Here is a 26,129-nt window from a genome sequence, read left to right on the forward strand (position 1 = left end):
ACCAAGCCTGGAGCAGAGACGATAACATTCCCTTAAACATAAAGGTGTACCTCAGGTAGCCTTCCAGATATGCTGAACTACAATCCCCAGCAGCCCTAGCAATAGCAACAACAGTGAAGAATCCTGGGACTTGTCCTATAGTGTCATCTGGAGGACAACAAGCCCTCTATTCCTGCTGGAACCAACGGTGATGGTCAAATGCATAATTTGCATCCCCTTGGTATTAATTAAAAAAAACCCCAAGAGCTGAGCTCTTTGAATAATTTGTAATGTTTGGCCCTTAAGGTAAAATCTCTTAAGTCAAGTTTGACTGCTACCAGTTTCACAGATATGACCACATAGTTTGTTTCGTCAAACGTATGCCCAGTGTTTTCCCATCTGGTCTTCCAACCAGATCCCACCCTGTTTAGATCTTCCAGATCAGCCAGGGTGAATAGGATTGGTTAAACAATTCAAAGAGTCATTTTTCCCTTCCTCGAGTTGAAAATTGTAGTTCTGGAAGAGAATGTTTAGAAGAGATCTCTAGGGAAGAATTCTCAACATGTCCACCAATGTCAGTTCCTGGTTTGTCTGGGAGAATGAGGCTGTTTACCAAAGTGTTTTGCCCCACATTTGCTCAGCTATTATTTTGTGTAATTAATTCAATTATTATTTTGTGTAATTAACAATAGCCTTTGGTACCCTACAAAAAACAACACAACAGTGATAAAGCTTGCCACACATTAATCTGAAGTCTGGTGAAAAAGTGGACAGTTGGCATGACAGACCCCACTCCAAAACTGTGCCAAATGTGATTTTCTATGAATTTGGATCCTTCCCGTTATTTGGGGGCAAAGGAAACATTCAAGGCATTTGAGGTGTCTTTCCCTTCTGCCAGTTCTGTCTTGTCCAAGTCTTTCTCAAGATCCCCCCCAACCCCCAACCCCCCAATTTTCAAGCTTAATCATGATGGGCTAGAAACTTGGTTGACTAATTTCCAAACTTTTTTTAAAATACAAACGTTAAAGCAGCAGACGTTTAAGGGATTTAAAATAAAAAAGGGACAAGGAAAGGAAAGGTAGGCTGGGTGAAAATGAAGCTGGTGAGATGTTCTAAAGCTGACTATGCCTCCTTTAGTGTCTTAACAAATCTCAACACAGCATGATTTGAACATCAGTCCTTTTGGGCTACAGGACATCAACTTCATCTTGACATTAATCACAGTGTCAGCTATTCATACAATATTGCCTCCCCCCAAAGTAAATCCCTTCCATTTGTTGATATCTGGAAGGCCTTCTTATGACCTTTAACATTCATTTTTGTTTTGTTCTTCTCCAAAGTAGTAAATCCAGTGTGGGAAACTTCACACATGCCTCCTTTTGGTGAATCTGAAGTCACAAGTATCAATCAGCTCCCCAAATTGATCGAAAGATAGAAAGGACAGTGGTTGGTGGTCCAACTGAAAACAGTGTCTTCCCCACAGGATGTACCAAAAGTGGTTTTCAGGAAAGGTGGACAGACATCCAAAGAACTTGACTATTCCAAAGAGGTGGAACATTACTTTTTCCCATTTTGGAGACAGTATATTCCCTCCTAGGAAGGAGAGACAAGGCAGAGGCAAAAGATCCTCTCAGTATTTCAAGGGAGGAAGGCAAAATTATTCCATGAGATGTTGGTTTCTCAGCCCTGTGGAACTCTTGACTGTGGCTGAGAAAAGCAGCAGCTTCAAGGTGCCCCCACTGAGAGGACAGTACAGAACATGGATTCTCACCAAGGTGATGAAGTCACCTCAACTTTGGGCCATAATTCTTCTCATGATGGCCACCAGCCACATGATGAAAAGGCCCCACCACGCTACATCTCAAAGAAATCCCAAGAGGTAACAGCTTCAATGGTTACTTCAGTTGTTTGTCTGACTTCATCTGGTCTTGCCCACAGGACTAAGGGAGTCAAACAGATACTTGAGAAACTTCGGCCCAATCAGAGGCAACCCAAAACAACAGTGGTCTTTCAACAGTGTCTCTCATGTTCTCATATAGGTCCAATACTTCCATCCATTTGTTCAATAAGAAACAGATGGATTGCTTCAAAGGTAGGACGATCTTTGATGTCTCGGCTCCAGCATTTCATCATCAAAGAAAACACAGGGTTTGAACACAGAGGTGGCTGAGACAAGTAGACCTGTGGGCCAGAAGAGCAGAGGGATATCAGTGCAGGAGTTTGGAGTTGCTCACCACTAATTCCTTTTTCATGCCTATTTTTGATTTGTTTCAGAAGGGCCATTCACCATCTCCAATTGCCTTCCATGCAGTTAGCAGAAATGGCCAAAAGTGATTATCAAAAACGATGGAATCCTGAACTGGAGAGTAATTGACATGAGCTATATTGAATTTTAAATACATTGAACATGTAAATGGAAGGAAGTCAGATTTGGGGTTTTGTTCCAATGATCTAAAAACAGCAACAGTTAGAAACTGTCCTATCAAAAATGTGCATCTTGGGTTTTTGCACCCATGGGCTGCAAAACTCCAGATGGTCCCTAGATGACAGCACAGAGTTAGATTTTCTGTACCTTCTGGCTACCATCCAGTTGTCTTGTGGAGGATTGAAGCCCAAATATGGTAGCCAATCCATCCCATTAAATGAAAACTGCCAAGTTTTTTGTTTACAAATACACTTAAGGAGTGTGTTATGCAATGGGGAATTCCACAGCGATGGGATCAGAACTGAAAAGGCCCCATGTCCCTTGAATCAACCACTTAGATGGACCTCAACAGCTAGGGAGTCCAAAGCCAATGATCAGGCTTATGATTATGGCCTTTTTTTTCAAAATCTTCAGCCATTTTGTATGACTGAGCTGTAAATGTATTAACTGAACAATTAAAAAAAGCTTGGAAATCACCATGAGGACACAGACTACTGGTGTGGTTAGAATGCAAGAGAACGTGGCAGCCAGCTCTGGCCAACTCTGTGTCCTTTTCAGCAACCCAGGAAGACCCCAAAAACTCAATTGGTTTGAGGCACCATTGGAATTATCCTACCTGCCGACCTTGATCTCGGAAGAATTCCCCCGTGTTCTCAATGACCTGTTCATCAGAAAGCCAACTATACGGCTGCTCTTTGCATAAGGTGTACATTTCCCACAACGTCACACCAAAGGCCCACACGTCACTGGCAGTGGTGAACTTGCCCTAAAAAAAAAACCCAGGTGCAGGTGACAGATGGCTTCTATCAATTCAGGATCATGCTCATTCCCATTCGAGGAGCTGCCAAGTCCTTCCTCAATCTTCACCAACCTGGGCATCCTCCAGGTGTGTGGACTTCAGGTCCCTGATTCAATGTGGTTCTTGCTAAGAATTCTAAGAGCTGAAGTGCACACCTCCAGGAAGAGTCAGGAAGGATGTGGTTGGGATTGTTTGCCCTGGAGACCATACCCCAGTGAAAAGAAAGGAAATAAAGTCTGTTCTGTGGACTGCTGACTTTTTCACCAATTGGCTGTTGCCTAGCCCACTTAATCCAGATTTCAAATTGACCTAATAATTGTAGTAATTCTCTCTTTCTTGAAAAATCCTGGAAATTATCATTCAAGAAAGGTGGGCTACTGTTCTCACAAGGACATTTCTGGGCATGCTGGGTTACATTTCCCAGAAGATTCTGGGGAGCAGAACTGTGATGGTTGCATTAGCTAACACTCTGAAACATTTTTAAGCAGGCAGGACTATTAGCTCCTTCTCCATCTTCATTTCTTGACCATCCAGGAGGTGGATGATACAGTAACTTCTAAATACCCACTTCCTTGGATATAAGATGGTTTTCAAAGTCAAGTGTTGTTGCTAAGTTTCTAAACACAAAGATCTCAAAGAAGGGAGAAAGAGGATGATGATGATGGAGAAGGAAAAGAGATGGAGATGGGATGATGATGATTGATGATGAAGAAGATGGTGGAGAAGGAAAAGAAAAGGAGAAGGATGAGAAGAAGAGGGAGAAGAAGGAGATGGAGAAGGAGAAGGAGAAGGATTCAGCTTTAGTTGGTCCATTATTCCATCTTCTTACCAACAGAATACTCTCCCAGGCCATCCAGCGGATCGGCAACACAGCCCTGCCCTGAATCCGATAATAATCGCCACTGTACAAGTTCCTGCTCATGCCAAAATCAGCAATCTTGATGGTGTAGTTATTTCCAACCAAGCAGTTGCGTGTGGCCAAATCCCGGTGGACAAAGTTGAGGGAAGCCAAGTATTTCATGCCTGAAGCAATCTGAGTTGCCATGAGCAAGAGATGGAGGCAACTGAGAAAAGGAAAGTCAACACAATGAATCAAGGAAGGAATCTTCCCAGCCTGGCTGACCTCTGTCATCAGTGCAATAGAGTCTTCCACCAGGTAGACCTTCTCAGATTGTACAGACATTCTGGTTCCTTGCGCAAAGACAACCCAAACCTTGCCCCCAAATTATAGGCTCTTAGATGAAAATGCGCAAACTTTATTGTCATCTCCTCGAAGTTCTAAGAAACCAATCCAGAAGTCAATCCTTAATCAACACTGAGACTTTGGGTGGCAATGAATAGGGATGTCTACAGATGAACTGGATTGGTGCTGGGAAGCCCGATCTATTTTTCAAAAGTGTGCAGTGCAGAGCACACTTTTTTAATGCATATTCATTTGTTTGTTGTATGTGTAAGGCCTCCCAATTCAGAACAACTCTGGGTAGCGTACAACATTAAAAATCCAAATAACCAAAGATTACAGTGATACAGAAGAATCCAAATTCCCTCATATAGACAAGAGCACTCTAAACAACCCCACCATCCAAATTAGCTCAGAGCCTAGGAGAAAAACCACGTTTTTAGTTTTTAAAAAAAAAATAAGTCAAGGGTAAGGTGGGGGCTTATGAATCTGTCTAGAGAGAGGAAACAAACACATAAACATGCAGTCTGTAAGGGGAAAACTGGGAAAATGCACCTATTTTAAAAGTATTGGGTGGATTTTAGCATGGAGTTCTTCATTTCTTTTCCAAATTATTCCAAATTCCAACTGATGCATAAATGGAGCTCACGGTTGGAAGTAATGGGACTGAAATTAGCAGCTTTGTCATTCCTGGTGATGACAGAGCGTATCTGCTAAACTAGAGGGTTGAGAAAGATCACCAGGATGCATTTCTGTTTAATTTACATCCCCAAGTATTGTTATCAACTCTGTCTTGGGCCAACGTGTCCCTTTCCCTCCATCACCTGACACAAGGAACGTTGCTGGAATGTGTGAAGGCGCTTCTACTCTGCCGTTGCAACAGAAATTGGTGGAGGTCCCCGTTTTCCATGTATTCGGTGATCATGCAGAGAGGGTCATCCCTCACACACACACCCAACAAGCGGATGATGTTCGGGTCATTCAGCCGGGACATGATCTTGATCTCCTTTAGGAAGTCATTCCTAGGAAGGGTAAAAGAAGAATGATAGATGGCCAGTCTTTGGGGAAACATTTGATAGACATCGTTATTGTTCCAACTTTATGGGGAAAGAAGCATATTTCTGTTCAAGGGTCAAGCATTAAGTGAATGCCGCGTGCTTTTGGACTCCGGCCTCCTCCTTCGTGCAACCACTTAATTAAACAATTAATTAATCAAATTAAGCAACCACAATTAATACAATCCCAACAGATGGCTGTCTAGGCTCTGCTTGATCACATCCAGTGAAGAGGAGCTATCACTCCTTTCGATTACTGGTTCCGTTGTCCAACTGCCGAAGAAGTTGATCCTAAGATCAAACCGGCATCTCTCTTCTTACCACTTAGGACCATTTCGACTCTAGGATGATAGACAATGATGCATAGGCTTCTCAGTGACATCTCTTCAGGTCTTTGAGAGCTTTTGATAGAGTGAGCAAGTTCCAATTCCATCAGTGCTGCTGCTGGAGCTCACCTGGCTGTCTTGGTGACATCAGCTCTCAACATCTTCACAGCCACCAGAATTGCCCGGCTGGAACCTTCTGGGGAAGCGCGGCCCAAGAATTCCAGAAGACCAACAGCTTCACACAGGTGGACCTGTCCATGGGAAGGCCAACCCCCAAAGCAACAATTAGGCTAAGCTACAAAATATCCGCAAAGTTAAACCTAGCCGAACGGCGGGCAGGCCGATGGAATGGGCTACTTCTCCGTGGGTTGCTTAGCTCTGTCTGAGAAATGTGATATACCCACCTCCCCAAATTGCCCTTCTCCCAACTTCTCCTTGAGCTGCAGCTGCTGCCGTGGAAACTCAGCTATGGAAATGTCCTTCTTGGTCAAGGAGTCAACGGTGATGGCTGGCACGGAGTACGTGTTGTTTCCTGTCACCCCTTGCAAGTTGACGATGTCTGTCTCGGCATAGTGGGGAACGTTATTCTGGAATCCCTGGTGAGGGGTGCACTTGGTGAGGTCGGGCTCTGCATAATCACCGCTGCAGGCTGAAAGGCCAAGGGAGAAAAATGGGTTTGAATGAACTTCACCCCTAGCACTCCATATAATTTATCTGGGACGTTCAGCTTCCACTGCTGGATGAGGCAAAGACAGCCTTAGAAGACACTGAAGGCACTTCCAGCCTCATGCGTTCTTTTCCTAAACGTTCTGATTCTGCCATAAAATGCACCTGAACTTATTTAGATGTTTTGACTGCAGGTCTATTTCCTGTTGTCCCTTCCTGGCATCTCTTCCCACATACAGAGTCGCTCAGGCCTTTATCAACGGTAGATGGATGCTTGGAGTCGGGCTGAGAAAAGCCCTCCCTTCTCTTTGGCTGGGGATAAACTGGCATGGATTGGCTGGTTGGCTGGTTGGTTTCAGTTTTGTAGAATGCCAGTTTCAGTGAAAGAACTACCTCGGGATGAAAGCTCCTAATCTATAGAGAGTAAGGAAGATTACTTTGACAGAATTCTGTAGACTCCGTTGCCTAGTAAAAGGGGCTAACACATTTTTTAATCAGAGGTGCAAGGTTCTGTTGTTATGGCCAATCTCAATAAAGGTAGTTTCAGCCTTCCTGAGGGGTTGATTTTATGGTCTGGTTTATCTACCGCTAGCCCTCGCTTAACAACCATATATTTAGTGATGGTTTGGACTTACGATGGTGCTGAAAAAAACAACTTATTACCAGTCCTCACACTTACAACCGTCACAGCATCCCCGTGGTCACGTAATCATGATTTGGGTGCTTGGCAACTGGTTCACATTTATGACTGTCGCAGCGTCCTATGGCCACATGATTGCCATTATCAACTTTCCCAGCTAGCTTCTGGCAAGCAAAATCAGTGGGGGATCACATGATTTGCTTAATGACCACATGGTTCACTTAACGCCCACGGTGATTTGTTTAACAGCTGCCACCAAAAAGGCCGTAAAATTGGGTTTGATTCACTTAATGAATGCTTCGCTTAGCAACCGAAATTCCGGTCCCAATTGTGATAATTAAGTGAGGCTTATCCACAGTGGGGCTGACATCATCTGAGAAAACAAAAAGGGTCTATCAAGATTCCTGCCATGGTGGGGCTGAGAAAACAACCTCGTTTGATCGCCTGGGCTGCAAATTTACCTGGTAACCCACTTACCAAAAGGAAGAGAAACAGCACTGCTCGAAAGGCAGAAAAAAAGAAGAGAAAAATTGCAAAAAAATGGGAAAGAAAAAAGAAGGAGGAGAGATCAAGTCCTGGCAGAAAGTGAGGGAAAGCCAGATCTCATCCATGACCCTCTCTGGACCTACTCCCCGCCCTGTGCAAATTATTCAAGGAAATGCGTGAAAGAAAAACCATTCTCCATGCCTAGCTTTCAGTTGCAACAAGGACTTGCAAGGAGTGGGCATTTTCTTCATCCCAGCTGCTCTTGTGAAGGATGCTCATGACTGAGTAGGGCCCAAGCAAGTAGAACCATGCTCTGGACCCCCCGGTGCTCCCCAGCACATTCCCACTCTTTGCTTGACCCTGGACTCAAGTTTAATGGGTTGTGCGGACCCAGCCAGAGCTGACACTTCCCTACCCGAGTCTTCGGCGCTTTGAGATAACTCTGGCAGTTTCTGGAGTAGGGTGAGAGGCTGGTGGTATTCCAGATCCAAGGGGAAGACTCTCTCATAGGTGGGGTTGGTCTGGTGGATCTGCGTCTGGCCACCGACAATTCTGGAGCTGTAGAAAGAGAGCCGCACCGTGGCATCCTCTTCCAGGATTCGTCGGGGAGCCTAGGAAAGGAAAGGCTGCTGAGTTCCCAGCATGGAGAAGAAAACTCTGTGGGTTACATATCCCAGAAAAACTGTAACAGGAAGCCTTGGATTCGCTTCCACGTAAGTCCAACTTTCCAGTCCTTAGGATAGCACAATTATGCTGGAATGACTTCAATAGCCAAGAGAGTGTGCAAAGGACACAATTCATGTTTAACCAGAAGTTTCTCATTTAGGAATAAAACCTCCTGATTAATTCAGGAGACAGCCAAGTTGCAGCTATCTGGAAACCACACCCTTTAAATTTTGTCTCCATGTCTTTTTCATATCAATATTTAATTCAATCGTTTGATGCATAGAAACAAAACCAAAGGCTGGGTCTGGAAATGGCAGTGTTAGATGGGAGGAAAAGAAGATGAAAAAGTAGAATGTTATTATTCTGAAGAAGCAGGTAAGCACAGATCTGTTCGGTCTGAATTATCCCTTCAGTAGCAATCAGTGATTCCTAGGTAAATGTAAAGGTTTCCCTTGACATTAAGTCCAGTCGTGTCCGACTCTAGGGGTCGGTGCTCATCTCCGTTTCAAAGCCGAAGAGCCGGCGTTTGTCCAAAGACACTTCCTCCATGGTCATGTGGCCGGCATGACTACACGGAACGCCGTTACCTGCCCGCCAAAGTGGTACCTATTAATCTACTCACATTGGCATGTTTTCGAACTGCTCGGTTGGCAGGAGCTGGGACTAGCAACGGAAGCTCACCCCGTCCCGTGGATTCGAACTGCCAACCTTCTGATCGGCAAGCTCAGCAGCTCAGCGGTTTAACCCGCAGCGCCACTGCACCCCTAGTGATTCCTAGGCATTAAAAAACTTAAATCTTTTAGAAATGAGCTGAAACCTTACAAGCTCTCCAATTCCTGCAGGAGATTCAGTAACTCCCCCAACCCTCAAGAGCTGGTGTAATCTGGTGATCTTGCAAAATTTCAACCATTAAAAATGATAAAAGTTGGGGGGCTGTAGGACTGGAGAGCATCTCTTCCTCCCTGAATTCGCCCAACCCTTTGGGAAACCACCCTGTAGGTTGTTGTGACATCCCACCCACCCTCCTGAAGAAGTTTGCTTCTGTTGACCCTGCTGCTTCATAGGATGAAGTAGTGGTGCACTGAGAACCCATGACCTAAGAGCTGAATATAGATCTGAGGGATCTTTCAGAGAACAGCTAACCCCATTGGGGCCCACTCCTTCCCTGAAGCTTGGAAAAGTTCTAGGGGATGTATGGTACCGTCTCCAGATGCTTCTGAGCATACTGCCTCCACAGGATGGCAACGATCACCACCACCAGCAGAAGAATGATGGCCACAAGGCAACTGATCAGACTAGAAGAGTTGGAGTCCTCTGCCTTCTGCTCAACACTGGGGCTGATGGAAGATAGGATGGTGCTCCCTGTAAAGTAGGTTCATGGTAGATCAGTCCAAATCAATCAACTGTAGAATGAAAGTCTTGGAAAGAGCTCTGGAGGTCTTCAAATCCAACCCCATCCTCAGAGCAGAATCAAAACCAAATCATCCCCAGCAAACATGGATCCTTGAGTCAAACAACTACAAGCAGTTGTTGTTTGACTCAAGGATCCATGTTTAAGACTCCATTCTATCCTGCACTCCATAATGGACCTGAGGCAGATTCTTCAAGGGATCGTTCTCTATGGTCATTTTAGGACAGACAGTCCCTAGGAAGACCAACCAAGCACTGTTACTACATACAGTGGCACACAACAATCCCTCTTGTAAGTTGGGTGTGACATCAAAAGTTAACCCAGAGTAACACATATTAATTATTCTGCTAATATCAGTCTTTTTTCCTGAGAGTTCAAGGGAAAAATGTACCTGAGGGGCTCCCTAATTTTACCCCTGCAACCCACAGAATAGGTGAGAGTGAGTGATTTGCCCAAAGTCACCCAGACAGCTTCACAATAATTGTTTTAAGCTTTGATTTGCTTCATTGGGGTTTAATGAATAAACCACAAATAAACCACACTTCCCACACTAAACCACAACATGCCCCAAGCGCCCACATGTTGTCTGAATGAGCTGTACCAACAAGGCCAGTTTTTGCCACTGTTGTTGTTGCTTTTCGTTTTAGGAAACTGCTCCTCCCCACTTAGATTCCTCCAGAGGAGGTTGGACTACAGGTCCTATCATCATCTCTGGCTGGCACAGCCACTGATGGGAGTTGTAATCCAGCATATCCAGGAGAAAGCCTGTCCTTGATTCTATGCGGGGTGAGAAGTGACGGTCCTGGTCCTGGTGGTACTTGGCAATGTAACTTTTATAAATCATTATTCCTCCCCAGTTTCTTACCCCAAGTCCCTTCTGTAGCATTTGGTCTCTCTGATGACAGGTATGTCTCTGGGGTGGTGCTCCAAGCTGAAGTGACCAAGATTGGATCAGGAGCATCCATATTGACTGGAGAATTGAAAAGTGTGAAAAAAGGCATGATCTCAACCTACAGTCCTAGTGTGGGGAACTTGGCAGTGGATGGGGGCTGGTAACAGTGGGGCCCATTGAGGCTCTGAGCTCCAGGGAGGCGCAGCCCGATAAAAAGTTAATAAATAATATAATTATTAGCAAACTGAGGCAGCTGGCAGTCACCTGAAGGTGGGATAAAATAGAACATTAATTATGGGGGTTTATTTTCTCTGTGATTTGCATGGAAAGTGGGCTGGGTAACTATCTGGAGGAACTGGGGTGCACTGAAAAATAAAGTGGTGTGTAGGCATAGTGACATTACCACGATGTCTCAAGTACAGGCTTTCTACCAAGTGAAAAATGGGACTGAAATGTGGGGAGCTGAAGTCAATTCTTAGTGGTGCCCTCTTGAGGCACTGGAGGGTGCTGCAAAACAGGGTGTGGGTTGCCTATCCCAATAAAAGTCCCCTGATCTGGCCCAGGGTGTTCACCTGATTGAAAGGAGACCTCACTTATCATCATCCAGGTATCAGCAAAGTAGAAACGGCAGAGGATGGCTTTGCCCACGTGCTGGTTGAAGGGGACAGTCACGAATCGTGCACTGGGATTTTTGTCGTCCAGAACGGTGTCTACACCCACGGGCTGTGGGTCCCACTCGGCGATCAGCCTTGGCTTGAAGAGGCATTCCACCCTCTCAAAGATCTTCACCCCTTTGGAAAACATGTTGTTGCAGTGGACCTGTGATTCAGCCGTCGAGGGGAAAGAAAATGGCGACCATCAGGTAACAAGTTTTGTTTTCCATGACAGGGAGTGGTGTGCCCCTCTTCAATATTTATGTGCTAAAGGTCAACTGGGGGATGTATCTTACTCAACCTGGCTTTGCAGAAAGGGAGGCTTCAAAAATGTTCACCAGGAGAAAGTTCTACCTTCATGGAGGTGAAATTCCTCTGGCGGTCAAACTGGAACTCCATCTCCACGACGCCATTCCGGAAACTGTCATTTCTCCAGCCGACGTAGTCGTACCCTGGCCACACGCGGTATTGGTGGCTCTTGGTGAAATCATCCAATCCCAGGACACCGTCTGTAAGTTGGCCCAGCCCACCATGTAGGAGCCTGACATGAGAGCATTTCTCATTCAGAAGAATTCTTGGAGATGCCATCTAGGTGATAGGTATGTTACTTGGAGCTTTATGGTTTTCTCCGTTTCCCTCCCAAAATATTCATTCATTCATTCATTCATTCATTCATTCATTCATTCATTCATATATATATATATATATATATATATATATATATATATATATATTAAAAGGTAGTTACAGGTTCAAAAATGGATAATCACTTAATATTAAGTCCCATTCCCATGGTGATGTCACTTAAGTTGGATGAGGCTTTTAATGGGAGGACAGGTCTATCAAGGGTTATTAATTTTGATGACTCCCTCTAGTTGAGGGTGGCCTACCTCTGAACAGCAGTTGCAAAGGACCAGTGGTGGGAGAAGTACTATAAATGTTTCCATCTCCTGCTTGTGAGACCCCAGAAGTATCTGGTTGGCTACTCTGACAGACAAAATGTGGGACCAGGATGGGCTTTGGGCTCATCCGGTAGCATTCCTCTGCATTTATATTAAAAGAGAATTGGATACTTCCATGGAAGATGAGTTTATGAAGGACTATTGGTCTTGAAGACACCATGTTACCTCTGGGCTGGGAGCAGCTGATTCTGAATGCCAGTTGCAAAGGAACAATGGTGGGAGAAATGCATGTTTCCATCTCCTGCTTGTAAGCAGCCCGGGGGCATCTGGTTGACCATTGAGAGAAATGAAATGTTGGACTAGGATGGACCTTGATGTGATTCCACAAGAGGGTTCATATTCCTACTTAAAATGGAGTGGATGAAAAAGGGCCCAGTAATTTTTCAGATGTGCTGTAGATCCCTTGTTCTGGATCTCATCATCTTCAACTGCATCTCTCTAGGCTTTTCACTGAACCCAGCAAGAAATTCTCCTGCAGAAGTCTTTAGTATACATTTATATCCCCAAGGGGTATATTAGTATATTGTATACATTTTATATCCCCAAGGTCTTTGTTTACTTCAAGAGTTTATTTGCTATTTGCCACCGTCATATTTAGGATTTCCCACCTTCAAGAGATGCAAGGCCTCTAGAGTCAATACTTTGCTGATTTTATATTTTATTTCAAGCCTGTAAACTGCCCTATAATTTTTAATGGAAAGCAGTATATAAATTCTAACTATAATCATGATAACGCATTGAATGAATGATTGAATGAATGAATGAATGAAATATATATTTATATCATTCTAATATGCAGCAGTGGAGGGAGCATTGGATTTGGGAGAAAAAGAATTAAACTCTTTTCTCACCAAAATTGGGCAAACGTCCCCCAGGAAGCTTTTTACATGACAATAAAATGTGCATTGCTTTCATTCTTATAATTGGCCTCTTGGCCATGTCTGCTGAAAACCTTTTTTTTTTTGTATACTATGTGACTCATATCCTCTGCCAGTGACTAAGAAGGAAAAGATATGTAAATGGATGTAAGCAAATTTTGTCAATCCTCATGGCTTATATAGATAGGGAAACACAGCTTCCTTGGAACTTTCTCTTTCTTTCTTTCTTTCTTTCTTTCTTTCTTTCTTTCTTTCTTTCTTTCTTTCTTTCTTTCAACGAAGACCACACAATGTCCCAATAGCTACTTGACATCTGTTCTGTACTCACAGAACAGCAGATGGTGTTTTGTTTCACTCAGGCAAGTTATCCATCTGTCCATCATCAAATAAATAAATAATTCTGATCAGGGCAGTAAAGAACGAGAAAGAGAGAGAGAGAGAAGTGGGTGTCGGGGGGGGGGGGAGAGACATTGGACCTTTTAGAACTGCCAAGAATCTTGCAAAACAGTCGAACAAATATATGTTCTCCCAAGCTTAGATGGAACCACAAAAACGTAGTTGATAAATGTGTGAGTATTTAAAGTGCGATAAGATCCTTTGCTGGAGGACAGTGAAGACAACAGAGAACCATAGAACCTCATGGAACTTGAAGGAACCAAGAGAGTTATCAGTGCGGTTCAGAAGAACAAGGACATTAGTAACCCTTACATACTGTTCTTGCCTAAGTTTCATGGATTCACAAAAGCTTCTGATGTAACAGATCAGTTGGCCTTGAAGGTGCCACTGTTTTGCTTTTGCTGTGAAAAAAACTAAGAAAGCTACCCCATGGGAAACTGATGTTTGAGAACTATCCTGATATTGCAACCATTAATGAGAGTAATAAATGGCGTGACAGGAAGATGTTACCATTGGCCCCCTCTTACTTTCGTTCCTGGTAACCGTCATAGGTTGAGTCATTCAGATAAATAATAGGATTGCCAGGGGCCGCCATGATTTCTCCTTCAGGCATGCTGTAGGACTCCAGTCCATCTAGGAAAGGAGATGGCTGAGCATCAGAAGAAGGGCACAACCCTTTCACCTACATGTTTTACCAGAGCTCTTATTTCCATTTCTTCCATCCTGTTCCCAGCACATCCCAAAAGCTCATCTGACCATGTGAGGCTTTCAACCTCATTGGCAAGCATAAGGAAGTTGACAGCTTTTCAATCTACACTTGTGTTGAAGAGCCAACAGCTGCAGAGCAGCAGATTTATGGAATCTATTGAGGTCTGCTAAATTCTGCTGAGAAGGTGGCACCATCCACTGGCCAACAGCATACTGGAGAATCAGATGGCCATTCCCTCTTCTAGTACCATGGGACATCTTTCAGAATTGTGGAAAGCGATGCTTTTTCAGCAACTGATACGTTTGGAATCTTGGGCACTCTCACAAAATGGTTACCATACAGGAGTGACCTATACAGCTCCTGATGGAGATCATCAGTCGCAAAGTCTATTGGGGGACTGAGATGATACTAGATCATATTTTTTTTTCTAAACTAAAAGAATGTTCCCAGGTGGACTGTGAGCTAGGTAGACCTCAAGAAAGATATCTGTTGGCACGCTGGTCCACGTAGGCATCCCCCTGCCATGCAAGGCCTCTAGAGTCAATGTGTAAGTCCTTACCAGACCAGAGACATCCGTAGAGTTCTACTCTCATGCAAACAGTCATGGGCTGCTCGGTCACTGGGATCACTCGGATGTAGCGAGCAATGATGGGCGGGCGAAGATCTTTCAGAACAACCTCGTATGTGTCTGTGTTGCCTTGGATCACCTGGAAGGGATTTGGCCGTCTTAGAGTCACTGGACCTGGAGAATTGTGCATCTTGAGAAGAGGAATCCCATAGTCTATTTGGGTAGCTTTGAGTCTACCTGGTTGAGGTAGTCTTGTTGGAACCCCAAGCCTAGCTGAAAACATCTGGGAAGGTTAGAGAAGGCTGCTGTGAAGATCTCAAGGAAGGATTTGGCCATCAGCTAATGTCTGAGAACTTTTTCCGTGGAGATGGCTAGGACTAATTGTGCACAGTGTGCGTGCGTGCGCAAGCACTTAAGTACATTTTAAGATGTAAGAGAACCTTTTAGAGTCTCCATTAGAGATTTGATGACATTTTCCCTATCACTACTGTTATTTTGTTGGTTCCTAATGCCCATAACGAATCATCTCCAAATCAGCCTTCTCTTAGATGGGTTCCACACCTTGGGCTACTGAACAAATGCCATGTGGCTGGGGGAGCATGACGAACTAAGCCATAGACCCTGGTTTACAAGTCGCCGAAGTTGGATTCTCGCAATATTTATTTGTTCCTTAATCCAGTTCATACGGCCACCCATCTAGCTCCTAAAATACGCTCAGGCAAAATGAAACAAACCACGCTACAGCTTAGAGCAGTTGCAGGAAGAACTTCACTAATTCCTTCCCACAAATAGATGAAGTTATTCTTGCTCCTGTTTTCCAGGCTCTTTAAACAGTGATGCATTTGTGACAGCTACTACAGCTTCACCAAGAATGGTTCCTTTACAAACAGTTGTAGAGAATAACGCAAAGGCAAGGGAGCAAAGGATTTGTGGGCAGGAGTTCAGTGAGTTTAGGACTCATCTGGGTGAGTAATCAATAAGATTCATTCCTCCACCGCCTGCTTTTTTTTTTAATGAGGTCTAATAGCTTTTGGACAAGTATCTGCAGAGTTCAGTTTCTCTTCCTCTTTGCAACTGCCCTAACAGTGTCTCACCTGCCTGTTGTGACGATCATGCCAGGAGAGCCACTGCTCGCCGTTACGACTGTAGTTGATCCGATAGGCCCGGGCAAACTCCTTCCCGGTAGCCCGGGCGTGCCGTCCTTGTGTCCCCACCAGCGTGATGAAGTACAGTTTGTGGAGATCTATCTGAAGAAACTGCACATCTTCTGGTTGCAGGAGTCCTGCCGGACACCAGGCCCCGTCACCTTCTTCTCTGAGCAACCTGAGCAAGCGTGTGGCAGGAAGAGATGGAGGGAGAGAGTAGAACCCGTAGCCCAAAGACCAGATGAGCAAATTCAAAATGGTAACTGGAATGAGGAACCCTGTGGAGCAAGGGCTGGGCTTCATAGCTGCCTTTACATCCTGCCCTTAACTTGGTTACTGCATAACCTATGTTCTGCATTCACGCAATGCATTGAACCCAACTGGCAAGGTTCATCCAACCCGCTAACCCAGAAGAAATGAGCCAATATGAATATTAATCTGGCTTAATGTGGTTTGTGACATCCTTAATGGTCAGCCCTTAGTTAGACCAGACTAGGAAAGCAATAGGTGAAGATTACTTTTTTCTAACGCTATAGTAATCTTGCAAGTCTGAATGAGCTTCCCCACTCTTCGTGAGAATTGAGGAGGGGGCTGAGACATTTTCTCACATTACATTCTTGCTCTGGACTCTGATCTCTTTTATCTGACCGTCCTCTTGGTAGCGGCTCTTCCGCCTGTCCCTCAAGGCCATTCCCTCTGTCCTCTACCTTAACTAACTTGGTTGAGTGCGTTGTGTGCATAAACGCATTGCCAAAAGGGGGAGAGCAAATCGCCTCCCCACATGGGGATGGACGTATTGTACCAAAGCCAACTTTGGGAAGGAGGAGAAATGCCACGCACCGGGCATACTGTGGTCCAGTTGAATCATACCACTGGCTGGAAGCGGTAATGTCTTCGTCCTGGATGGTTCCTTCATACATTCCCAAAGGATACCGGCATATTGCTGAAGTGGGGGAGAGGTGGGAAGGGAACAAGGTTTGCAGTGATAAAAAGGTGAAGACCAATTCATCAAAGCTTTTTAAGACTCAATGAAAAATGCTCCGCTCCCTGCCTTTAAGCTCCGTGCTTATTTTCCCAGCTTGTTTGATATGATGAAGGATGTTAACGTGGGACCTAATGTTGTTCAAATTTGTTATTACCCCCTAGCACTTACTAAACATGCATTTTGCAAATATAAATGTCTTAAGGATTACAGTGTTGTGAAAACATATTGCCCTACAGGATCAAGCTAACAATGTAGTCTGATATTCTGTTTTTGTTTTTGTTTTAATTGTATGGCATAGCCGTTTGGTGTTCATGCTGCTTTTTCTTGCTGGGAAATCCTTGTGAGGTCCAGCAGCCAGATGAATGCCCTGCTTGCAAAATAGACGCGGGTTCTAACATGTCCTTTTAATGTCATTTCAGGCAGTTTCACCTTTGGGGTTCTGGCCAAGCACAATATATCAATGCGTGGTCTTACCTGGGTAACAAGCAGAGGCTATTGGAGGAAAATACACACTATATATATATATAAAAGCAGAGGAAGATAAATCTAGAAGCTTTGTCCTGATGTTTAGAAACTGACTAGACAACGTTTGTAAAAGTTGGTGAAATTGACTCACATGGATTCTCTACAGTAATAACATCTCTTGTGAAATTACTAGAAAGAGTCCAGGGACAGCTCAGAATAAGCAGCTACTTTCTATCTTGGCTTTTAATGGATAACAAAGAATTACTGCTGTTGCTATTCTTCCATATTGACATCACTTGACCAGGAAGGAAGGAAACATATTTTTAAGGAATTCACATCCGGAGACAGGAAATTGGATTCAGCAAACACACATGACAGCAATTGGCTGAGTATTAATTCCCAAATTCTGATGTCTTTTCTACATCTCCTAGATTTACGGGATGAGTGCCTTAACGCTCCCACCATCAACACTGCAGACATGGCATTTTGGAAAATGCATAACTGCCCATCAAATGTATGCCCACTGGTTGTGCAGACTTGAAAACGTTGTTGATGGACTGAGTAGAAATGGACCGGCAGATGCTTCATGCTGGGGAAAGGAGGGCCATTCCTGTTTAGTTATGTGGTTCGTACCAGGATTGACTTCGGAGCCCGAGCATGGTGAGAATCCAGCTAAGAGCAGAAGTGGTAAGCAGAACATCCTTAGGGAAGGTAACCTGGGAATCCGTCGAGCGGCTTTTGGGGTTATCAGTCACTGCCATTCATGTTTCTGGAGAAGAGAGAAAAGACTTGATTAGAACTGGATTGTCTGCATCAGCCTGTGCACCCAGAAACTTGGGTGAGTCTGTAAGATTCAGAAACCCAAGAAGAGGGACTTTGGGCTTAGAAAGTGCTTTTGATGACCTAACCTTCCCATGCACCATTCGATCAACAAAAGAAATCATGTCCGCATTTCTTAGAAGGTGAAATTGTTGGCAGCCCCCCTTTGCAGCTGATCAGCATTTTGATCAATCAGTGAAGGAGGAAGTTCACAGAGGTTCCATCTTCAGACTGAGGTGGTTATTCTCTCCATAAGGGCTCTGAGGATCTTTTCCCTCCATGCCAGACTATACTTCTTTTACTTAAGAAATTTACTGGAGAAAAGAAATTCTTGGCTCAGGAGGGAAAACTAAATTTGAATGTTGTCTTCTATCATCCTGTCTGCTTCCAAGAGAAGTGATTTCTGGGGCTGGGAAACGGTGTGCTGGTGGTGAATTGAGGTAGGGTTGAGGTTCTGATGGACCCCAAACCCATCGTCACCCTTCTCTGAGCCCCAACACCAAGGATGGGTTGAAGCACTTGACGCCAGATCACTCCAAGCTACCGAGGGCTGGTCTGTCAATGGCCTAAAATAATTCCATGCTGAGAATTAGCTTCACAATTCCGTGGGGCAGTTAGAGAGAAGTTATATGTTCAGTCCCTAAAACACCCTTCCCAAAAGGAGCTCCAGATACATTGGACTCCAACTCCCATAATTCCTTCCTAGCATGGCCATAAGACTGGGGATAGCCAACATGTCTGGAGACTCCAACTTCAAGGAAGTCTACCTGAACTATGGTTAAAAGCCTTTGGTTGTTGCTGTTGTTAAATGGCATAGAGACTTCTACTGAAATGGTTCCATCAGCTCCTCCATGATTCCTTTCTTGGCACTGTTGGGTTTCTAGCGGTATCCTGCTTCAGATCATGGAGGATCCACGTTCTGACTGAGGAGGTTACTCTCCCTCTAAGCGTCTCTTCCGTCCATTGTGTAGTGTGATAGCCCTTCTTAATTCTTCTTCTTTCTTTTGTACAGAAATAATGAAACACTTAAAAACGTATTACCTTTTCCTACAGTTATGGCTGGTCCTTTTGATAAATTGCACCATGCATTCTTTGATCAGGCAGAGATGACTAATGAAACCCATAAAGAAAGACACACACATACACACACCCCACGGAGCTTGCTGAACAAACATTGGCCAGGGCATCAAATCCCTTTCAACATGCTTCAGCTCATGGCAACTGCAAATGTTATCCTGGGGGAAATTAAGTCTCCACGTCCTTCCTCTCGCCTTTTCCCGGCGCATCTTAACACAATGGAATTCCTTCGCCTTGCTGTCTTCTGGGCATGCAGGCCTAGCCCCAAACTTCCGCCCCAACCAAGTTTGCAAGGTGAAAGCAAAGGATTCAGCTTCCTCCCCGGCCTTCGGATAGCCTAGCACAAAAGCGTTAAAATCCTCCTTGCCGGGGGCCCAGGGCGGATCCTATCACTAATTGCTAACAGCTGGTAGAACCGTATATTTAAAAACCATATTACAGCAGAACCTGGTGATAGCAGAAGGCAGGCAGGCGAGCTTTGCGAAGGCCATAAAGCTGCTCTGGACTGGGGAATCACTTGCAAGGAGAAGAGAAGGCCCACCTGCTCTTCTCACCTCCTCCTGTCCCTCTACTTTTGGGTTCCCCCTCTTGGGCACAGGTGTCCACACTCTGATCTCCTTCAGGTGCCATGCTCCCTTGCCTTCTTGCTCAGGCTTTGCACACGCGTCCGTCTTGCTCACAACTCTGTCTGCGCCTCCCGCAGCTCAAGTTCTCCTCAGAGAACTGTCTATGGAAGGAAGCAGACAACGAGAGTCCCACCATCTGTCTGCCTTCTGCTTCCATCTTCAGACCTTTGTTGGCTAACAAGATCCATGCACCTCCCTGCCTCCCCCACCCCACCCCCCGACGTTGAGCCCCTTGTACAAATGGTTTCCATGCTCACAGCTCCATTCCCCCATTTCCCTGGCTTTTTCTCCAGTTAGAAGCCACTGCTTGTTCCTCTTCAAAAATGTCAGCTTCTCCAAAGCAGGACGCTTTGGTGAAGATGATGGAACTTGCTGAGATGGCTAAATGGACTCCTTTGATCAGAGAAAAGACAATATCTACACTGATGGCTGACTGGAAAATGAACTTACGATGTATGGTTTTGATGATCAGACAGGATAGATTATGGAAAGAAGAGAGTTTTGTTCTAACCATAGAGTAAGAGGCAAACTTATAATTGTACTTGTAACTGCTGTAAAGAAGATCAGAAGCCACTTCTTTCTTTTTTCTATCTTTTCTTTTTCTCTTTTGCTTTTTTCCCTGCTTTCCTGCACTTTTAGTTTTCTAATTTCTCTCTTCCCTTTTTCTTACTTCGTATTAGTTTTTATCTTCCTTTCAAAAAAGCCTTTCATAAAAAAAAATCAAAAGGAGGACCCTTTTAAGGCTCTGCCTTAAAAGAAGTTAAAGCCCCTTCTCTGCTGATGGGACTCAAAGCAGCGAGACCAAAGACTGACTCTGCATCAACTCCCATAATGCCCCACAACGATGCCTCTCCAGAGGTATTATGGGAAAGTTACAGGGCAGCAACATTCAGCTGCCGGCTGCATGGGCCATTTGCCAGAGGGTGGGAAAATAAAAGAGGACAGGGCTAAAACGGCATCTCACCGAAGAAAACTGGGATGTGCTTTCAAGACGCAGGGCCCAAATTCTTGTTCTGTTGCCATCCTATGTGGCACTGATGGAAAATCTCTGATCCACAGGCCGGATTTGGCCTGCAAGGCTTCCATATCCGGCCTGAAGAAATCTGAGCGGAGGCTGGACCCCTCCCCCCCTCCCCAAATATCCTGTCCTTCACAGATAGTTCCAGCCAGGGATATTTTTCCTCCTGCATTCCAAAACTTGCTCCTTTTCTCTGGAAAAGGAAGGGCAGTCCAATTCTTGACATCATGCTGCTCCCACGATATTTCTATCCCCCTGGCCGATAAAGGGTCCCCACCCTGCTGTTGGCTGTAACGATTTGCTGGAAGGGCTGTCTGCTGTTGATTAAAAAAACCAAAAACAAAAAAAACAGGAGGAAGGTCAACTCAGAGGATATACCTGAAAGGCATTAACTGTCCTTTCGTTGGGCGATTTGTCGGATTAACTGATGTCGCTAGTTTTTGTATGTTTTTCTTTTTTCCTTTATAGCAATCGGATTGATTTTGTGACTTGCTAAATTTGTTTAATCCAGCCAGTGGCTGTTTTATATTCTATACTTTTCATTACAAGAGTTACCTTAGCTTAGGTTTTTTAAAACCCAGTTTTATATTTTTGTATTTAAACAATGTTCATAATCCTATTTTAAAGCTCAAGTGGTCCTCACTAGGTGGGTTGTGAACTTTGTTTTATTCTGTTTCTGTGCTGTCTGTGACTGTAGTTATCTATTATCTATCTACTAAATTGAACATAGTTCTATCAATCTCCATCCATCCATCCATCCCTCACTCTCTATCAATCCATTGATCCATCCATCCATCTACCTTTCTCTTTCTCCACCTCCCATCTGTCTGTCTGTCTCCATCCATCCATCCCTCATTGTTTTTGTTCAGTTGTTAAGTTGTGTCTGACTCTTCGTGAGCCCACGGACCACAGCACGCCAGGCCTTCCTGTCCTCCGCTGTCTCCCGGAGTTTGCTCAGATTCTTGTTCGTTGTATTGGTGATGCTATCTAGCCATCTCATCCTCTGCCGTCCCCTTCTCCTTTTGCCTTCAGTCTTTCCCAGCATCAGGGTCTTTTCCATCCATCCCTCACTCTATCAGTCCATCCATCCATCCATCCATCCATCCATCCATCTACCTTTTTCTTTCTCCATCCTCCCACCTGTCTGTCTCCATCCATCCAACAACAGCCACAGTGTATAAATTCATATTTGTTTAAATGCCTTGGTTTCTCACCCTTACAGAACAGATCAAGAGACTAAGGTGTGAATTAATCCTAACTGAAAAAAATCATGTTATTCCCCCCCCTCCAACCAGGTGTTCCTTAAAAGCAGAACGAAATTTATTGAAATAATTTACCAGGAACAGAAGCCCAAACAATTGCAAATGCTGTTGGTAGAAAGACATTTGGCGTATTTCTAAAACATATTGTTGAGTCCTACCCAATATCATGCAATTGTAACTCTTCCTCATGTTCCCAGTTCTTTCACATACGTGTACACACACACTGGTTCTTAAATGCCCAGATTATGCATGTCGTCTGAATTTAGCCACTTTCTAATGAAGATTTTCACACAAAACCAAAAACACAGGTGCATACTTTTGTGAATTTTCACATCTGTACACTTGTATTACCATGTGGGAATCCACCCTAAAGTTACTCCTGAAAGAGAATCTAGCTCCACTAAGCTGATTTAGGACTTAATTTAAGTTTTCCAGACCACGAATCCCACCCCAAATCTGAAATGATTTGCTTTCTCAAATGGTGCAGAGTTCTGAACCTTGGTGTGATATGGTTGTCAGAATGCCACATCAAGGAAGATTGCATATATTCACTTGAAAGAGGACATGCCCCCCACTTCAATATGAACCTTACATGAGACTTCTAAATTTTCTGCTCCAAAAATTGATGCCAAGAAAACTACACAGATGGATCACCAGGAGTTGAAGAACCAACCTTCCTTCCTTCCTTCCTTCCTTCTCTGATCCTTCCTTCCTTCCTTCCTTCTCTGATCCTTCCTTCCTTCCTTCCTTCTCTGATCCTTCCTTCCTTCCTTCTCTGACCCTTCCTTCCTTCTCTGATCCTTCCTTCCTTCCTTCCTCCCTTCTCTGATCCTTCCTTCCTTCCTTCCTTCTCTGATCCTTCCTTCCTTCCTTCCTTCCTTCCTTCCTTCCTTCTCTGATCCTTCCTTCCTTCCTCCCTTCTCTGATCCTTCCTTCCTTCCTTCCTTCCTTCCTTCCTTCCATCCATCCATCCATCCATCCATCCTATTTAAAGTCTGAATGCACATATCTACAGTGCTACCATTGGGAAGAAGAGGTGGACCTGCTTCTATTGAAACTGAGGATGTGGACCTACAAGCTGAAATCAAAAAGAACATATTTTAGGAGCTGAACTTTAGGAGGAAAGTCCTGATGGTAAGAGCTGTTAAACAGTGAAACAGTTTGCCTTGATCAGTGGCAATCAAGGCAATTTCCCCTCACTGGAGATTTGAAAACAGGGATGGTTGAATGGATTCCTGATGGATTTAGATGATCCCTAAGATGCTTTACAATTTGTACATTGTGTGGCTCTATGGGTGCAGTCTGAAGCAATCTCTAAAGGAAAAATGCACCCTCCAGCCATAAGCCAGTGTGAAAACTGAGGCAGTCTTCGCACAACCCACTTAACATGGTTTCTGAATTCCCCACTGTCTGGCTTTGCACAAGATGCCAAACTGTAAACAAGCCTAATGGCTTGACCAAACCACGAAGACAGACCCCAGAACAGACCAATGATAACAATCACATTATGATGTTGGCTGAGGTAGCACTGGTTCTTTCACAGATCTGGCTAAACTTCTTGTATGAACACAGCAGAAGCTGTTGCACTTATTTGAAAGAAACACGGAGAGGAGGAGGAAAAATTGGAGTAGAAATTGACCTGTCATGAATTTGGAGCCATCCCCATAACTCAGGAGCAGGCATTAAAGCATCACATTCCAACTTTTAATGAAAAAGTTTGTGTTCTCTTAATTTGAACAGATTTATGGCCTCTTGGGGTTTTCTTGTTCCCCACCCAAACTGCCATTAAAAAGCCATTTCGCTCCATGGGTGTCTTTCTGTGTTGTGTGGACAGTTAGTTTACAGCCAAAGAGAAATGTCTGCACCATCCTTTTAACCTCAGGAGGCAGGTGAGAAGGGAGGAGAAAACCAGTTGAGTTCTCCATTAACAGAGCCTTTCCCACCTGGTCCAGAAGGGAGTCCCAGCAGGAAGACCTCATGCAGAAGTTTTCTTATATCTTTTGAGCAAAAGACTCAACCTTCATCACCACCATCACTGGTTTATGACCACACACCCATAAGAACACCCAGATTGAATCAGCCCCAGACTCTTGTGCTGGGTTCGCAGGATGGGCTCGACTTGGGAGAATTCCCACAATTCACCAAATCATCATTGCCAAATCACTGAATTGCCTGGGTTGGTCCAACCCAGGAAACTGACCATTAATGGTAACCAAGCTTAGCATCTTGTCTGACTGCAGATGGGAGGTCATCACACAATCAGGTGAAACATATCATGTGAATGCAACTATCTAGTTCTGGATTCTGTTCCTAAGCAGTTGGACCCTTTTAGGAAAAACGGGGAGAAGAAATGGAGATACTTCCTTTGCTAAAGCTTTTGAAAATTAGGGAGAGGAGTTTTTCCCTTCCGTGCCTAAAATTTTGAAAGTTTGGCAGCCTATGACCTTGGCTGGCCCCTGCTGTGTACTTTGTCAAGAAAGCAAGAAGGGGTGGGATGATGGTGATGATTTTTATTTTGGGCCCGCAAACCACACATCAATTTCCCAACGCTTGTGAGCCTTCATTGAACATTGCAATGTTGTCTCAATAGCTCTGCATACCTTAGCCAAACATTACACAGCCTCTGCTTCTCCTGACGCATGATCACCAATGCATGGAGTTATGAGTCTCCTCAGCTAAAGTGCAGCATGGGACCTGTATCCAACCCATGTGGGGGTCACGTAATTGGGGACAGTCAATGCATTTCTTTCTCTTCCTTGTGAATTTTCAGCATTTTCCACTTTGGATCCATGGGGTATCACACCCTCCTCTCACTCTCTCATATACGGCTGAATTGTCATGCACCTCTGCCCGCTGCCGAAGGGCACTGTTTTGTGCTTCCAAATAAATAAATAAACAAAACCCCTGATACTTTGTTCCTCCTCCAGGATAGAACTGGACCGAGGAAAAGCAGTCATTCTCTCCTCCTCCAAACCAGAAACAAGGGAGAGCCATCTTCGGACCCTTCCGGCCACCCACGGGCCATGCCCTCTGCTTTCCCTTGCGATACCCCCATGGCACAGATGTCAGAAACACCCGGGGGAGGAAGTGGCCAGGCCTTGTGGCCCCCAGAAGAGCAGCGAGTTGCTGTACTCAACAAAGCCGAGGAAAGAGTTTGCCAGGGAGTTGGGGAGTCGGGAGAGAGGGAGAGAAAGAAAGAAAGAAAGAAAGAAAGAAAGAAAGAAAGAAAGAAAGAAAGAAAGAAAGAAAGAAAGAAAGAAAGAAAGAAAGAAAGGCTCAAAGGAGCATTTGCCGCCCCGTGCAAGAGGCCTTACCTCCCTGGCTGGCTTAGCTGCTGTGCCACCCCCGCCATGGTGGGGTGAGCCCAGGCGTTTCACCGCCACGGATCCAGCAGGGCTCCACTTCCCACCATCCCTTCTCTTGGCGAGCAACTTCTCCAGCAGTGCTGAAACTTGCTACGGAGCAAGACGGCTCCTCCTGGCTGCTCCGTCCCTCCGCACAGGCCCTGGAGACTCTCCTGCTCCTATGTCACGCCAGTATCTATGGCAACCCCCTGACGGAGGCTGTGGAAAAGAGCAGATGTGTGTGTGTGAGTGTGAGTGTGTGTGTGTGCAAAGCCAAAAGCTGCCTTCTCCTCTGCTTTCTCCCCTCCTCCTTCCCCTTCCAACCCCTCCTGCTCCAAGCTGCTTCCACTGTTGTTCAGGCCAGACTGGAGGCTGGCCAAGCGTTGCATGCAAAGAAGGAAAACCACAATGCCAAGAAAACAAGGGGACGAAGGCGGCGGTGGCGGGGCGGGGGGCGGAGAGATGCGTTTCGGTCCCCCCCCACCCTTCTCCCTTTCCATGCTGCTGACCCTACAGAAATGCAAAGCCGCAACACAGGCGCCAACGGGCCGGCGGGCCTGCGGCTTTCAAAAGGCAAGGAAATTGAACTTTTGCCCTTCTGCTAGAAGCCGTGGGTCACTCCAGAGCAGTTCCTAGAAGCGCGGGGCTCAGAGATAGGGGGGAGACTGCTGCTGTTGGACGGGGTGGTCCCTCAAAT

The 26,129-nt window shown here is 44.9% G+C and overlaps 1 protein-coding gene across 2 annotated transcripts; it reads right to left on the bottom strand.

Moving 5' to 3' along the window:
• Positions 1–209: 209 nt before the first annotated feature.
• On the bottom strand, positions 210–25,661 carry LOC134506349 (discoidin domain-containing receptor 2-like). 2 transcript variants are annotated; one of them, XM_063316514.1, is made up of 17 exons: positions 25,403–25,661; positions 17,920–18,055; positions 16,677–16,779; positions 15,786–16,014; positions 14,683–14,830; positions 13,942–14,047; positions 11,533–11,719; positions 11,098–11,344; positions 10,499–10,603; positions 9,424–9,584; positions 7,972–8,167; positions 6,169–6,413; positions 5,894–6,015; positions 5,208–5,405; positions 4,033–4,267; positions 3,021–3,170; positions 210–2,160 (listed from the first exon to the last, which is right to left on the bottom strand). In XM_063316514.1, exons 2-17 carry the CDS (start codon positions 17,984–17,986, stop codon positions 2,011–2,013), a joined length of 2,649 nt encoding a protein of 882 aa, XP_063172584.1. In that variant the 5' UTR covers positions 17,987–18,055; positions 25,403–25,661; the 3' UTR covers positions 210–2,010. The 2 variants fall into 2 exon arrangements, with proteins under 2 accessions (XP_063172584.1, XP_063172585.1); XM_063316515.1 differs by lacking the exons at positions 16,677–16,779; positions 17,920–18,055; positions 25,403–25,661 and having other exon boundaries at positions 14,683–14,865; positions 15,786–15,896.
• Between the last annotated feature and the right edge of the window lie 468 nt (positions 25,662–26,129).

The sequence above is a fragment of the Candoia aspera genome, chromosome 16, assembly GCF_035149785.1.
Source record: "Candoia aspera isolate rCanAsp1 chromosome 16, rCanAsp1.hap2, whole genome shotgun sequence".
NCBI classification, from domain to species: Eukaryota; Metazoa; Chordata; class Lepidosauria; order Squamata; family Boidae; genus Candoia; species Candoia aspera.